This window comes from Plecotus auritus (assembly GCF_963455305.1).
Source record: "Plecotus auritus genome assembly, chromosome: 6".
NCBI classification, from domain to species: Eukaryota; Metazoa; Chordata; class Mammalia; order Chiroptera; family Vespertilionidae; genus Plecotus; species Plecotus auritus.
The window spans coordinates 168,443,892-168,460,912 of NC_137773.1; the positions used below are offsets into that span (position 1 = coordinate 168,443,892).

At 48.5% G+C, this 17,021-nt stretch overlaps 1 protein-coding gene across 1 annotated transcript; it reads right to left on the reverse strand.

Moving 5' to 3' along the window:
* Positions 1 to 12,149: 12,149 nt before the first annotated feature.
* On the reverse strand, positions 12,150 to 13,205 carry LOC308250769 (C-C chemokine receptor type 5; the record flags this gene model as incomplete). Its single annotated transcript, XM_080673471.1, has 1 exon — positions 12,150 to 13,205. One exon carries the CDS (start codon positions 13,203 to 13,205, stop codon positions 12,150 to 12,152), a length of 1,056 nt encoding a protein of 351 aa, XP_080529597.1.
* Between the last annotated feature and the right edge of the window lie 3,816 nt (positions 13,206 to 17,021).

Below are 17,021 nucleotides of genomic sequence, written 5' to 3' on the forward strand. Positions count from 1 at the left end.
AGTAGCTAATGGCTGTGAGACTAATCCCTCAAGCCCCTTAATAGAGATTTAGGTGGGGACAAGGGTCCCAGCAAATTTGGGGAGGGCAGAATAAGTGGCCTTGGTGTCAGTTAAAATGGCAATCAGCTTACCTGCCACCACAATCATTCCCTGAGGCTCTGTCCTGCTGATGTAAGTCTGTGGGGTCTTGTCAGGGCCTGGGCAGCTCCAGTCCCAGGAGGTCTGGGAGCTGCACACTGGGCTGAGGGCAGCCTTGCTGGACTGGCTGAGGTCTGACCTGGAGGGGCCAGACTACAGTCTGATTTCCAGTGGCCTTCCCTTCCGCACCTTGGGCAGGGCCCAGGAGGGGTCTCAGGTTTGGGCAGGACTTGGCTCAGTGTCCTTCCTTGTTGCATTTGAAGCACGGGCCCGGAGGAGGATTAGCCCCTGACTTACTCTTGTTGGAGGACCGGCACTTCATTTGGGGTTCGTGAGAGTGGTGGCTAGGAGCTGAAAGGCCTCCTTCTGGGCCTCAACCTTGGCCTGATCTCGCCTCTGTTCTTGGATTTGGGTCTTATTGTCTCTATTATTAAAGACCTTAAAGGCCAGGTTAACCAGGTCTTTTTGAGGGGTGTGTGGACCTGTGTCTATTGTTCGAAGTTTGCAGTGTATGTTGGGGGCTGATTGGGCTATAACATGGATGTTCAGAAGAATGGGTCCCTCTGGGAAGGTGGGGTCCAAGGTGGTAAATTTCTGTTAAGCCTCTGTGAGGCGGGAGAGGAAGGGAGCTGGGTTTTCTTCAGGGCCCTGAGTGATTTCATTGAGTTTGTCATAGTTGACCGCCTTATGGGCAGCCTTTTTGAGTTTGGCAATGAGACAGGTAATTATATGGCTATGGAGCCGGTGCCCTGGAGAATTAACCTGATAGTCCCATCTCAGGTCAGTTCAGGGGACTATGTCAGAGCCAACCAGTTTGGCTGCCATATCCTGTCTATGGAGGGCATGGGCATGGTCCTGAGCTGCTAGCCAAACGTGCTCCTTCTCCTCTGGGGTGGGAGAGGAGGACAGGATGATATAGATGTCGTGCCAGGTCAGTCATAGGATTGGGTCAGGTACTCAAATTCCTTAGTAAAGGTGGTGGGGTCAGTGGAAAAAGACCCAAGCACCTCTCAGTCTGTGTGAGGTAGGACATGGAAAATGGGATGTGTACCTGGACTATGCCCTCGGTTCCCACTCCCTCTCTCAGAGATAGAACGAACTTGGGAATAGAAGTGGCTATTGAGGAAGGCAGTCTTTGGTGGCCTGAGAGCGAGTGTTAGGTGGGAAAAGGCTGTATTGGAACTGGCGTTCTCAGGATTTGGCCTCCCAAGGGTCTGGGGAGAAGGTGGTTGCTTGTTAGGAGGGTCTGAGTTTTGGGACTCTACTGCATGTGAGGGAGGGGGTGCGTAAGGGGGTGGAGGTTGATGGTCTGCTGGGTCAAAAGTAGATTCAGAATCCGAAGTTTTAGGGGGTGATGTTTTGTGGGAAGGAGAAGGATCTGATGGGAAGAACAGGACTGACAGAGGGTCGAGACCAAAGTGGTGGAGTGAGATAACGGGTGGATGATGATAGAGTGCCCGGGGACAGTCGTGTCTTTTGTGGCCATGCCAAGAATCCAGAACGTTCCATGAGTCTGGAGGAAGCTGCAGCAATCTTGCCAGGGATCCCAAACAGCCCACCACAGGCCTGTGTCCTCCTGGATGAGGCTGGGGCAGGGTTTCTCAACCACAGCACTGCTGACTTGTGGGACTGAACACGTTTTTCTTGTCGGGGAGTGCCCTGTGCATTGAGGGTATTGAGCAGCATCCCTGGCCTCTTCCCCAAGTCCTGACAACCAAAATGTCTCCAGACGCGGCCAGGTGGCTCCCAGAGGAAAATCGTCCTCTGGGTGAGATCCACTACCCCAGAAGAATCAACTGTGGGCATGGGAAAAAAGGGAAAATATTTCAGCAAGGGCGTGCCCAACAGAAAATGAATTCTCTGCATCTTGAAATAGACTGAGCAATACCGGGGTTGCACTGAACAGGCGGGCACAGATGAAATGGGACCGGCTTCTAAGCAGATGCGGCTCCGAATGAGGAAGAGTGTGTTTGGTTATAACATGGTCTCATTTGTGCTTCTGAGTCGGGGCCTGATATAAACATGAGACGCCAGAAGGCTGCCCCTTGGTCTCAGGCTCCAGCCGAGCCTTTGTCCCTGCCAGGAAGCCAGTCTTCACTGCCCAGCGTTAACGCCCTCCACGGTGTTGGGAGCGGGCCTCACCCCACGCACGTTGTAGTTGTCTGTTTACCTCTGGGCTCTGTGTTTAGACTCTTACATCATTCCCTGAACACAGGAACTGGGGCCTGTGGTAACCCTAGCACCAGCTCAGTAGCTTCTCAATAGGTATTGGGTGAATACGATGTATTTAAAATGCAACTCCCCTGAATTCATGACACTTTCCACTGCACTCTGTTATTTACTCTGTCCCGGTGAAAGACAGGAGAGGAGGTTTGATTGGGGAGGAAGAGGAGGGGGTGGGAGGCAAAGCGACATTTTGTTGTTATTGTTGTTGTTGTTGTTGTAATTAATAGAAGGCCATTTCCGAAAGGTAGGCAAACACGTTTTAAAAGAAATGCCTGGTGTCTTTGTCAGGTTGGTCTGCTATCACTAATTACGATAGACTGGGTGGCAAACAAAAGGCATTTGTCTCTCTCAGTCCTGGAGCCTGGGAGTCCCAAGATCTAGGTGCCAGCAGATCTGGTGTCTGGTGAGAGCCCACTTGCTGGTTTGCAGATGGCCGTCTTCTCTGTGTCCTCACATGTGAAGGGCAGAGAGAGAGAGCAAGCCCTGTGTCTCGTTCATAAGGGCACTAATCTCACTGGTGAGGGCTCCACCCTTAGGACCGAATCACCTCCCAAAGACCCCCCTCCTAATACCATCACCTTGGGAGGTTAGGGCTTCAACATAGGAATTTAGGGGTCACACACATTTAGTCCACAGCAGCTGGTGAGCAAATACCTGCCTATCTGTGTGGGAAAACCTGTTCACTCACTGGACAAAGAAAGGGCTGTTAAAAGTGCGGGGTGGAGAAATGCTCCTTGCTGCGTGGGTGGGAGCAGTGGGGGCTTCTCTGTGCACTAGTAGAGGTGCTCTAGATGCTGTGCAGAGAGGCACCCACCTAGCTAAGAAGAGGCGCACTGGGGAATTCTTGCTGCTGATCACAGGAGAGAAGGAATGGCTGAGCATCTGGTCTCGGGAAAGACATGACCCGGGACAGCTGTGTGTTGGGTCATCTCTTCCAGTTGGTCATGAGTCTTCTCTCCAGGGCACTGCAAGCCACTGTGGGACTCGGTCATGGACATGATTTCCGGGAGCAAGAAGGTGACTGGCTTACTTGGATTTCATGGTAGGTAGGCAGGTGGCCTCTCTAATTTGTGTCACTGCAGTGGCCCTTGAATGATCATCAGAGGCTGATGGGGACTCTGTAACTGATCTGACCGACAGCCCCAGAACCCACTGATCAATGTTCTCATCACAGTAATGGTGACAGTGCGCCCCCCCAGACCCCTCCCAGGTGATGTGGAGCAATGGAAGGTCCTCACCCACAGAGGGGTCTTGCCAAGGAATCATTCCTGCAACTGATTAACTGCAAGTTCAAAGAAAATACAGAGCACAGAGATTGTTCTCTGTATCTATGAGTTTGTTTCTATCTTGTTTGTTCATTTGTTTTGTTTTTTGGATCCCATCTGTAAGTGAAATTATATGGTATTAGAGGCCTGGTGCACGAAATTCATGCATGGGTAGGGCCCCTAGGACTGGCTGGCGATCAGGGCCGATCTGTAGGGCAACTGGTGGGGTGATTGGGGCCCCCCACTGGCACCTGCCTTGGCTGGCCCGGGGCCTGTGGGCTGGGGGCAGCTCCTGCATTGAGTGTCTGCTCCCTTGTGGTCAGGGCACATCATAATGACTGGTCATTCCACTGGTTGTTCTGCTGTTTGGTCAATTTGCATATTAGGCTTTTATTATATAGGATTTGTCTTTCCCTTTCCAACCTAGTTCACTTAGCTCAGTGGTCGGCAAACTGCGGCTCGCGAGCCACATGCAGCTCTTTTGCCCCTTGAGTGTGGCTCTTCCACAAAATACCACGGCGTGGGCAAGTCTATTTTGAAGAAGTGGTGTAAGAAGAAGTTTAAGTTTAAAAACTTTGGCTCTCAAAAGAAATTTCAATCGTTGTACTGTTGATATTTGGTTCTGTTGACTAATGAGTTTGCCGACCACTGACTTAGCTTAATGCCCTCTACATCCACCCATGTTGTCACAAATGGTAAGACTTCATTATTTTTTATGGCTGAGTAATATTCCATTTCTTATCTTCTTTATCCATTCAGGGGGGGTTGGAGGGCTGGGTGAAAAGGGCAAGGGATTAAGAAGTACAAATTGGCAATTACAAAATAGTCAAGGGGATATAAAATACAATTTAGGGAATATAATCAATAATATTGTAATTGTGTGATCTCAGAGGGGTACTAGACTTAGAAGCAGGATCAATTTATACGTTATTTAAATGTCTAACCCTCTATGTTGAATACCTGAAACTCATATAATATTGCATATCAACTGTAAGTGAAAAGTTAACTGCAGAATTATCATTGCCTTCTCCAGGCTGACACAGATTTCTAGAGTTTTGCAGCTCTGTAGGGACAATGTTTTACTGGAGAGTTAAAGGAATGGTTCCCAGGAGGGAGGGCAGAAGGAATTCTTTCACCAACATAAGTGAAATCTGTACTCACTTGTGGAACATCTCACACAGCAGCCCCCTTTCTGCATGAGAGACAGTCTCTCTGGAATTTGAAGCTGCAAGCTCAGCATGGGTGCCAGACATCCCACTTTTATTTACTTTTCTCTTGGAAGGGATGAGTCAAAGCATAATCCCAAACCAGCAATGACTGTGAAATACTCAGGGCCTCCTGTAGATATTTTATGTTGCCACTTAAGTCTAGATTCCTATGCTTTAAAAACCAGCTTGCTGAAGACAGTGCTAATGTTCTGTTATGAAAATCTGGAGCTGAATCCAGACTCTCCCTGGTCTTTGTGTCCTCCACTTGCAGCCGTGGGGTTGGGGGCTGGGGTGTCTTCCTGGGACCGCAGCCATGGCTCCAGCATGCTCAGCAGGACAGGCTTTAGGCAGAGTTTTCAAACTTGGCCATACTTAGAATCACCATGAACTTCTAAAAGTCAAAAAACCACAGGCCGCATTGTAGACCCATCCAATCAGAATCCCTGGGGGTGGAGTCAGCTGTCACTAATTGTAAAGCTCCCCAGTTGACTACCATGTGCAGCCTTGATTAAGCACAGCCCCCCTGAATCCCAGACCCACCTCCCCTGCTCCTACCTGCCCTACTCAATGGCTCCCTGCTGGCTGCCCATGGAAGGAGCTATGGAAATGCGGGTTGGGGAAGTACCATGACTGAAAGCACACCACTGCGCTGGCCCGCCTAGACCTGCTACATCAGAATCTCTGGGATTGGGGGTGAGCTCGGCTCTTCCTCTCTAAAGTGAGGGGGTTGGGCTCGCTGATCTTCGCAACCTTTCTGGTCTCAAATTCTATGACACGGTAAGTGATCAAATTGAGGTGATATCAATAAGGGAGACAGGAGGGTGTGGATGTAAAAGAAACCCACCTACAAACACTTGGTACCTGCAAGAGAAATGTGGGAGGGTCTTGTGGCATTTTATGGGCTATGAGAAAGCTTTGTCACAAGACATTTTTGGACCTTGTTGCAAGATCATGAGTTCAGCGATCTGCAGAGATTGGCAGGGGTAGTTGGGACTTTTATCTCACCGCAGGCATCAACCTGCGTCCTCCATCCACACTCCTCTTGTTCTTCAGAAACAAGAGTGCCAGCAGACAAGCTTTAAACCGCTGAAGAGAAAAAGGCTCTGTCTTCATTCTCTGGCCCAGGTGGTTAGGGGATGCCCTGGTTGATTGCTAAAATGTCCACAAGGGGGCAGTATAGCACAGCGTTCTTAATGAAGGCCTTTCCATTGAATCACGTGTGAAAAAGACTTCTTTTGAAAAAAACCAAATGGCGGCATAGGTAAACACCTAAACTGCTGCCTTGCACAACAATTTCAAAACTACAACTAAAAGACAAAACGTCTATCACCCAGAACCACGGGAAAGCTGGCTGAGTGGAAGTTCTACAACTAGAAGGAAAGAGAAAAGATCATTGAGACGTGCACAAGTGCTGAAAAGCTGAGGTACGGAGGCGCGTGAATTGGGCTGGTGGTTGGTGACTGGGAGCGCTGCTTTTTTCAACCCGAAGGGAGACAAGCTCCTGATTACTCCGAACTCCAGTCTCTGGGGAGACACTGGGGACCCAAACTCCTATGGGGAGAAGCTGGACTGTCTGTCATCGGGTCGGAAAGTGAGGGTGACTTTCTTGCAGAGGTGCACACAGCAATCATTGTTTACTGCGCTGGGGCGCGGGACACGGAGACTTGGAAACACAGAGACACAGAGACGGCTGACCGGCAGCCATCGCTGTTTGCCATGCCCTAGCCTAGTGATGCCCTGAGACCCCGCCCTGCACAATCTACAAACCCACCCAAGCTCCACCAGTGGCTTTTGCAGATAAATGGTCTGCCCGATCGCAGCTTAACCTAACAAACTGCAGCTCTGGTCAGACAGCTCCAAAAACTCCAAACCCCAAGCAAAGAGGAGAAAACTGTAGTTCTCACTGTAGCTCCTGCTGGGTGGCCTCAGACAGTAGCTGACCTGCACGCCATTGGAGATCTAGAAGCCAGTGTATCTAGTGGTCAGTGTGAGACAACACCAGATATCAACTACCCACATCCATAAGTGACACATTCAAGAGGTAGACTCAGTGAGCACCAAAGCCTCACTGAAGCAAGTCCTGCCCCATAATTGTGTCTCCAGCACAGCAGTTCTTCCATTATAGACACAGCGGGTCCTCATAGCCAATTGGCCTGGAGGTCAATTCCTCCCAGTGTACAAACAGCAATCAAGGCTTAACTACACCAAGACTTTGCACTCAGCCCACAAAGGGGTGCACCAAGAGTGTCCACCTCAGGTGATAGGCTGAACCACTGGTCACCTACCACAGACTCCATCAACACAGGGAAGCAGCAAAATGCGGAGACAAAGAAACATGTCACGAATGAAGAAATGGAGGAAAGCCAACTACTGGACATAGAGTTCAAAACCATATTTATAAGGTTACTCAAGAATCTTCTAAAAACCGCCGAGAAACTTGATGAGACCTCCGAGGAGCTTAGTGAGACCTTCAAGGACCTTAATGAAAATGCCAGAAAAATGGAAAAGGACCAGTCAGAAATTAAGCATACACTGTCTGAAATAAAGAATATACAGAAAGTCAACTGTAGATCAAAGGACCCCAAGAATCAAACCAAAGATCTGAAATATGAGGAAACAAAAAACACCCAACCAGAAAAACAAAAAGAAAAAAGAATCAAAAAATATGAAGATAGTGTAAGGAGCCTCTGGGACAACCTTAAGCATACCAACATCTGAATTATTGGGGTGCCAGAAGAAGAGAGAGAGCAAAATATTGAAAACCTATTAGAAGAAATAATGACAGAAAACTTTCCCTACCTGGAAGCGCAGAGAACCCCAAACAAGAGGAATCCAAAGAGGACCACACCAAGACACATCATAATTAAAATGCCAAGGGCAAAAGACAAAGAGAGAATCTTGAAAGCAGCAAGAGAAAAACGGTTAGTTACCTGCAAGGGAGTACCCATACGACTGTCAGCTGATTTCTCAACAGAAACTATGCAGGCCGGAAAGGAGTGGCAAGAAATATTCAAAGTGATGAAGAGCAAGAACCTACAACCAAGATTACTCTACCCAGCAAAGCTATCATTCAGAGTTGAAGGTCAGATAAAAAGCTTCACAGACAAGAAAAAGCTAAAGGAGTTCATCACCACCAAACCAGGATTACATGAAATGCTGAAGGGTATTCTTTAAAAAGAGGAAGAAGAAGAAAAAGGTAAAGATAAAAATTATGAACAACAAAATGACATCAAATACATACCTACCAACAAGTGAATCTAAAAATAAAGTGAATAAAAAATCTGAAGAACAGAATGGACTGGTGAATATAATAGAATCAGGGACATAGAAAGGGAGTGGAGTGACAATTCTCAGGGGGAAGGGGGTGTGAGGGGTGCGGGAAGAGATTGGACAAAAATCTTACACCTATGGATGAAGACAGTGGCGAGGGGTAAGGGCATGAGATGGGGTGGGGAATCAGATGGAGGGGAGCTATGGGGAAAAAAAAGAGGAACACCTGTAATAATCTGAACAATAAAGATTTATTTTCAAAAAAAGCTTCTTTCTACACATATACTTAACAAACCTAGTTCAGAAAAAGAAACAAAAATAAATTTCTGAAACATGACAGAATTGCAATGACACAGAATTATAATCAAATTAAAGAGTAAGAATATGGAGCCAAACGTAAATAAGAGTTGTAAAAATGCTTGAAGGAAATGATGAAGGAAAATCTGGCACAATTATGACCTATATAACTTAACGTATTAACGTTTGGCAATGTTTCGGAAAAATACAAGCAAGATTTCTGCCGTGGATTTTATTCAAATGCGAAGGAGCTATGGAAATGTGTTTCGGTTTTGCCTTTTCTGTCCCTCCTGGCCAGGATGGTTAGGGAAGCCCATGCATTGCCACTGTAAGCCCACAGGTTAGACTAGTAGGGAGGGCAGTTAGATAGCCCAGGTTATGCTCCGCTTTCATCTTCACTTCTGGCCTCTGGGGTAGCTGGTGGCAAGTCGAATACCTTCATTAGAAAGGTTACCTCTTGGAAGTTGATGTTCATGTTTGGGAGTCTGTTGTTCCCTCCGATAGAAAATAAATGACTTGTAAATGTAATCGTAGCAGTGGAAATGCCAATGCATTTTAACTTAGAACTGTTTAAAGTTGAGAACCTTTGGAATACAAATGTAAACAGAATTGTAATTTATGAAATTGTTCCTTATTCCTCCCTGCTAAGGACTTTATGCATGGCATGTACGCAGTGCCCTCCTTGGCAGGAGCCCCTGGATGGAGGAGCAGGGTCCCTTCCCCCCAGGGGATGGTGAATGGAGTCAGAACTCCCAAGAAGAGTAGGCAGTGGAGGGTCCAGGCCAAGGAGAAGTGAGGAAATGGGCAGAAGGAGCTCATGGGGGCGGGCCCTGGTAAGGCTGCAGACACCCCAGGTAGCTATTTCTTCATGTTCATTCTGGAGTCACTTATTAAGATGGAAAGGGGTAAAAAGTGATGTATATCGGCCCTAAAAGTTGACACCTTCCAACCTGCCCAAACAGCTGCCTTCATTGTCTGGGACAGGTCTCCCTTGTCCCTGACCCCGTCCCTCTACGCTAACTTCAGCCCCCTGTCGGCCTTCCTGTGCTCATGCCTCCTCTAGGCCTAGGAGATGGAAGGCGGTCCTTCAATGCTGTTTGGGAGAAGTTGTCTTAAGAGCCAGCTCCAGCTGTCCTTGTCTTCTGTGCGTTTCACCCACGTCCAAGTAGGATGGCTGCTGGCTCTGCTGCCACCTGCTGGAAGGTGACAGCACAGCAGGCTGCAAACCTGGACACCAGCATGTTCCCAACCATGAATGTGCGGAGACGTCACCTCTACCTGGCGCACCTGTGCTCTGACGCATGCACAGAAATCCACAAGGGCATCCTTGTCGTCACCGCAGCCAGGTGTTTGAGAGAGATTGTAAACGAACAAAAAGCAACCTTTATAGCAACCAACCTCCTCCTCCCGCATCCCATTCCTTCACCTCAGGACTGTAGGCCCAGGAGGCCATGGCGTTATCTATCGCCCTCACTGGCGAACACACACAGCTGCCGAGTGCTTCAACACACATGGGGTACTTTTTTAAAACAACAACAGCAACGTGTCAACTCTTTTATTTGAGCCATAGAATTAAATTGGAAATTGAATGATTTCCAAGGTCTGTTGCTCAGAAACTCCACCCTGGAGGCAGCATCTTTAAATACAAATTATTCTGGAAATTTGATCCAGGCACCAGGTCAACTTTTTAAACTATTCAAACAATTTTTAAAAAACACAGTTCTCAATACATGTGTGAGATTCTCCCAGTTACTTACAAAATGCTATCACAGTTTAAGTGCTAGTCTCTAAATGAACCCTTCACTGAAAGAACAAGAATATAATTTATTATTTTAGAGGATGGTTTTATTAGACACATATTTTCTTCCAAGCAATTGGTAACTTTCTATATACATACGAAGACCATATATCTATATCTATATATCTATATTTATATCTATCTATCTATCTATATCTATCTATAGATAGATATAGATAGATACAAAGATGTCAGAATTTCCGAATCAAGCCAGAGGCTGGGATCATATGCTACTTATGCCCCCTTAACTGCCTTAAGAGGGAAAGATCAGGTACTTCAGTCACTTCCTGTCAACAACCACAACCCACAAGGTTCAGGTTTCGGAGTTTGAGAAAAACCATTAACACCTCATATTCTTCTGACACCTTTATCTCCCGGTGATTCTCACTCCTGTATGTTTCCTCACCTAATGTTTACTACCATGGTCCTAGCTACCTCAATTCAAAACATTCTCCAGCATATGCTAAGTAAGAAAAGTAGCAACTGCAGAGAGGAAAAAAAAACAAACCATAGTTCTCCCTTCCAAATGGGTAACTTCCTTAGTGTTTGGGTAGGATTTGTTTGGAGGAGGCATCATTGAAGAGTAAGGCCCCACACTCAGCCCGAAACACAGAGATTGGTCAATTGTACTTTTTGTGGCTTATAGAGCTGGGGGCAGCCTGTTTCCAAATGAGTGTGTATCTTCTCCTCTCTGCCTATTGATAGGGTTAAATCTGCAAGATGATGCTTAGACAGTGGGGAGGAAGGGGGAGGGAAGAGGGGGGAGGCGGGGTGTGGCAGGCAGACTCTTAGTCATTTGGGCTTCCCTCACCTCTTGGCTCAATAAAGCTCTGGGTTTTCATGAACTATGTAGGTCGCCTATCTGAGCTGGCAGTGTTCCTGGGCCTCAGGCACATGCATTCACACACCTGTTGCTTCAAAGCCTCCAGGAGATGCCTGGTGACTGAGCTGGGGCAGGAAGGATGCTCTGAGAGCTGCTGCATCAATGAGAGACAGCCAGAGTCTGTCCTCACCAGGCTGCGTACAAGCTCACAACACCCACCCCTCCTCTCCCACCTCCCCTTCCTGCTTTTCACCTAAACCTCCCTAGAAGTCTCTTTTAGGGCATCTCCAGTCTGCGTGTTGAAACCTAGGGTCTCTCTGTGCCCCTTAACCCCCACCCCAGTCTGCCCAGCTCTGCTGACTCTTACCCTAAATGCTGTGCATATACTCCCCGCCACCCCATCCCTTCCTGTGCCGTGACCTAAGTGGAGGCCTCCTCACCCTGACCTGCGTGTTGCTGGTCTCCCTGCCCTAAATGCTCACCTTCCCAGGTCCTCCTCAGGGCACGTCATGAACCTCTGCAACACTGGCCAAGGCCCCTGCTCTGCTGTCAGGTTCCTCACACTCCAGCCCACACCTTCCTCCCAACCAGTCGCGCAGCTTCCCTCTCTTCCAACAGCAGTGGGTCCCCCTCCCCTCCTCTCAGCTCCACCAGGCCACAGGCTCTCACCTGGTCCCGAGTGCCCGGGGAACTTACTGCCCACCTTGGAGGGGAGGTCACATGAGGAGACGGCCTTTCATAACTGACCACGTCCACGTCTCTCCTCCCCACGGCGAGACAAGGACTGTTCTTCACACATTTATAACCCGTACGTTGCCTTGTGCAGGCAAGAAACCATGTCTTGATTCGTTTTGTTGTTCCTGGTCAGGTAACCAAACTCAAGCATCAGCAATGCTCAGGGGACATTTTTTATAATGAACTTTTGCAGGGAAGGGAGCATTCGTCGATTGCTGAGGTCCGTGGAGGGCAGATGACAAGGTGGCTATTTCATCCACTTGTTTTGGTTCTAGAATGGAAGGGCAGATGCCAAATAGATGGGTGGATGTTTGGCCTTCGATGACAGCCACTTCCTTTCTGAAATAACTGCCCCCAGCCCCAGCCTGGGGCTAAAAACCGAGTGCAGGTCACAAGCCAACAGAGATGTCCTGCTCCCCCGTGGAGCGCGTGTAGACGGATCCCCCGCGCTCGGGGGCCTCTCGCTGGAAGATCGGGCAGTGTTTGCAGAGGCGGCGGGTGATGTGCTTTTGGAAGAAGGCCGACAGGTAATTTCTGAACTTCTCCCCGACGAAGGCGTAGATGATGGGGTTGATGCAGCAGTGCGTCATGCCCAGGGTCTCCGTCACCTGCATGGCTTGGTCCAGCCGATTGGAGCTACTGCAGTTGTTCAGGCCGAAGAACTCCTGGAAGGTGTTCAGGAGCAGGACGAGGTTATAGGGAGCCCAGAAAAGGAAGTAGACGATCATGATCACGAAGATGAGCCTCACGGCCTTGTGCCTCTTCTTCTCGTTGCGACACCGAAGCAGGGTCTTCAGGATTCCCGAGTAGCAGACGACCATGACCAGCAGGGGCAGGACCAGGCCCAAGAGGACCATCTTCAAGGTCTGGAAATTCTTCCAGAAATGATACTGACTGGTGGGGTAGTGAGGGCTGCATGTGCAACGAGAACCCTCTTTTTGGGATTTGGTGAAGATGATTCCTGGGAGAGAGGCGAGCACGGCCACCACCCAGGTGACCCCACTTGTCACCATCCCAAACATGACCGTCCTGGCTTTTATAGCAAACACAGCATGGACGATCGCCAGGTACCTATCAATGGTCAAGAGGATGATGAAGAAGATTCCAGAGAAGAATCCGATAAAATAGAGGCCCGTCAGAAGCTGGCACATGGTGTTCCCGAAGACCCACTGGCCAGCTGCGTAGTGAGCCCAGAAGGGGATGGTGAGAAGGAAGAGCAGGTCGGAGATGGCCAGGTTGAGCAGGTAGATGTCAGTCATGCTCTTCAGCTTTTTATAGTTGATCAGGATGAGGACGACCAGCAGGTTGCCCACAAACCCGAAGATGAACACCAGCGAGTAGAGCGGAGGCAGCAGCCCGGCGGCCACCTGCCTCACGTTGGTTTTCTGGCAGGGCTCTGACATGCTGTAGTCGATGTAATCGGGTGTGGCTGACACTTGATCCATCGTGCTCAGCCCTGTGAATACAGAAGCAGTGATCTCTGATAAAGCCCCAGAAGGTACCGAGGGGCCCACCATGACTGCAAATGTTTTTACACACGAATGGGTCCATAAAATTGATACATAGATTTCTACATTTAATTGAGCTCCTTTTTTTTTTTTTGACACAGAATGAACTCTTAAAATAAAGGGAAGGCTTGCTGCTAGCTTCCTTGCTTACTCGCTCTGTTGGGGAAACTCAGGAAAGGACCATCTTGCCAAATAAAATCTGATGGTTCCACAGCCATGTGGTTTGGGTGAAACTTGAATAACGGTTTCAAGAAACGGAGTCAGGCACCATCAGTCCAACACTGCCTTGCAATCTATGCTGAAGCTGCCATTCCCTGGAGTGGGCTTCCGTGAGCATCACCTCGGGCGTGCTCTGATAATTAAGTTTCCCAGGGTACCATGCATGCCAACCACTAAGCTTCACGTAGGCAACTAATCCTCAAGGTGACCCAATGAGACAGGTCACATTACTGCTCCCATGTTGCAGATAAGAATCTCAAAGTCCAGAGAGGATGCATGACTTACCCAAAGACACACAGCTAGGGAGCAACTGATTCTGAACACAGGCAACCTACACTCATCCACCATGTCATCCTGTCTCTCACTCCTTGGTGAGAGAACCAATGGGCAGGGCCATCAGCCTTGTGCCCCTCTCTCTCTATGGTCAGAACAAAATGGGCTTGCAGATGCCGGGTCCCCGAGAGGGTCCTAAGGCCAACGGCCAATTGTAACATCCAGACCATTGTCCCCTTTCCTCTGAAGTTTGTGTTTATAGTTCCTGAGTTGCGATGAGTAAGAGATCTCCACATCCACAAGGAATGGCCAAGCGGACAATGTTCCATCTGCCACCATCCTTCCTGGGTTTGCTCAGTTCCTTCGCAACCCTCCAGCTTGCCCCAGCTACCCAAGTTCCACTCCTGGCCTGAGAATTCTCTCTAATCCTGGGCAGCTGGGGAAGACCATCTCCCCTTGAAGTTCTGAGCCAGAAAAAGGAGCACACACGGACATGTGCTGTGAGACTCATGTGTTAAAGGGAGACTTTGATATTTGTGATGATATTAATTTGGGCAATTTTCAGCCTCCGTCTTTTCTGGGGCGTGGGGGGGAAACACACCAAAAGAACCAGACTGAGATGCAACTTCTGGTGGGGCACATGTTCTGAGGGCATCCTGCCGGGAGGTTTTGTCCTGATCAGAAGATAAATTCTACCCAGATTCTGCCAAGAATCCCCTCTCTGACAAAGCTTTCTTTTGAAAGGTCGGGCTTTCAAAAAAAAAAAAATAATACTGTTTCCTTTAGAATTTTTCATTCATAATCGTGTTGTGTATCTTCGATGTTATCACCGTCTGAAACTCATTCTAAATTCTAAGCCTTTCCTGATCATCGAGATGATAGTTTAAGATAGTCCTTTGAGCACCTGGTGCTTGTCTAATGTCTCCCATGGGTTTCCTGTAAAGGCTTGTACTCATCACAGAAGCTGAGCTAACTCATAGGCAAAGTGACTGAGAGGTGACTTACCGGGAAGTTTCTGGTGGGGACGGATGTCTTAGCTCTTCTGACCAGCTGAGCTGTGCAACTCAAGCATATACAGCAAACTCGCAGGAAGCTTAAACAGTTTCTACTTAAACAGGGCGGAGTTGTAATGCATACGTATGTTGCAGGGCAAAAAAAAATCAGTAAACAGTTCTCCTTTTTCTTTTCCTTTTTTAATTGAGCTTTAAATAGGCTGAAGAGTAGATTTCGGGTCTGTCACGTGGGCTTCCCTAGTTACACGATTTTCTTTAGGTTCTCTGCTCATCCAATTACACAGAGGCTGTTAGGAAACAAAGAACGGGAGGATATATGAACTAGAATATTCCCATGTATCTAGTGAAAAGCCCTCGCTTTAAGGAAAAACAAAAACAAAAACCCCTGCTGTCCAAGGGGCAAATGATATGTGCAAGGTCTCAGGGCTTATCAGCGTGAGGCCCAAAGGCCCAGAGATCCCCATCCTCTTCCTGTTTGTTGACAATGAAGCGAACTCAAAACGACTTGAAATTGAGAGGGGAATCCTTCATAGTAACCCCGTGCTCCCCTTTACCCATCCTTCTCCCCATGCCTGCCTACTGCAACTGACACATTCACTCGGCACCCTATACGATTTTTCTCTGTTAACTAAAACAACTGGTTACCTAAAGCATCTGAACTGTAGGCTCACCTGTGAGCTAACCACGCTGCCCGCCTTTCTCTCGGGAATCTAGTGGGGCGCATCAGTACGAGTTTTCACTCAACCTCTTCACTGTTTTGCAGCCCTCCAGCCCCGCGGGCATTGGTGGGTGCAGGTACTGTGCCAGGTATAGCTGCGGCAGGGTTCCCACTCCCAGGATACGTTCTGTCTGGAGCTGTGAGAACTTTTCAACATGAAATGGGCAACAAATGCCAGAAGCATAGGGTCGAATTCAGGACTAGATGACAATACTAGGCAGTCACATCAAGCTTTCTTGATGGTAGGTGACTTATGTAAAAACCTCAGTTGTTGCCCAACTGGCTTGGCTCAGTGATTGAGCATCAACTTATGAACCAGGAGATTACGGTTTGATTCCCAGTCATGCCGGGTTGTGGGCTCAATGGCGGGGTGTGCAGGAGGCAGCCAAAAGATGATTCTCTCTCATCATTGACATTTCTATCTCTCTCTCCCTCTTCCTTCCTCTCTGAAATCAATAAAGATAGATGATAGATAGATAGATAGATAGATAGATAGATAGATAATTGATCCCCTGGGGTCCTTGTATAGAGCTGCTTAGTATCAGCAAATGAGAAACTAAAAGAGTGAAGCTGACCCTGGTGCCTGGAGACCAGGGGAAGCCGGGAAGGCACAGGGATAGCCCCGCAATCCAGAACCGCCCCACGTGGGCACATATGTTTGTGTGACCACAGAGCCCAATGGCCAGTCACCCTAACCAGGACAGGGAGCCATGAAGAAAATGTCCCTGTTCATCCGGTGTGTCATTCAAGAGGCAACGACTAGGAACCGCACCCTGCAGTCATGTTGCTGGATTTCAGCCCCAGCGTCGCTGTTTACTATGTGACCTGAGCAAGTTTTGGAAACGCTCCAGGCCTCAGTTTTCTTATCTGGGAAATGGGGCAACACATCCAACACACAAACCTACTCGTTAGGTCTGTGGTCAAGATCGAGTGATACACAGACCCATTGACACAGAGAAGGAGCTACTGGCTGCCAAAGGGGCGGGGTGGAGGACACGAATTAAAAAAGGGAGGGAAAATTCTAGGCGACCTGTCGTTTTTTCAGCAGGGCTTAGGAAAATAATGTTAATGTCTATCGCTTATATTGTGCTTATTCTGTGCCAGCGCAGGGTGGGGGCGGGGTATCAAATGATGTGGTGAGTATACAGTAGATGCTTTTGCCTGTCCTCTGTGGGTTAGTTAAGCAGTGAAATATAAAGCGTGCTTTAGAAAGAGTTCACAAAACGGGTAGCAAATAAATGGATGTAAAATGTCACAGAAAGCAGGTGCAGCTTTGGTTCTGGTGTTTACTGGTAATACATGGTGAGGAGCTCTCAGAAGCTGCTGGACAAACCTTACGTTTCTGTAGGAGACAGGGGTTGTTTCGAACTTTCCCACGTGGAACTGGGGCTTTGCCCTGGGGTGGCTGAGCCCCTGACGGTGTGCTGACCCCCAGAGGGCAGCGTGGAGCAAGGAGCAGGCTCCCTCACCCACACTGCGGTGCCCACTCACCCCGTGCTCTCGGCCAAGACACTTCCTCTCTGGGCTTCC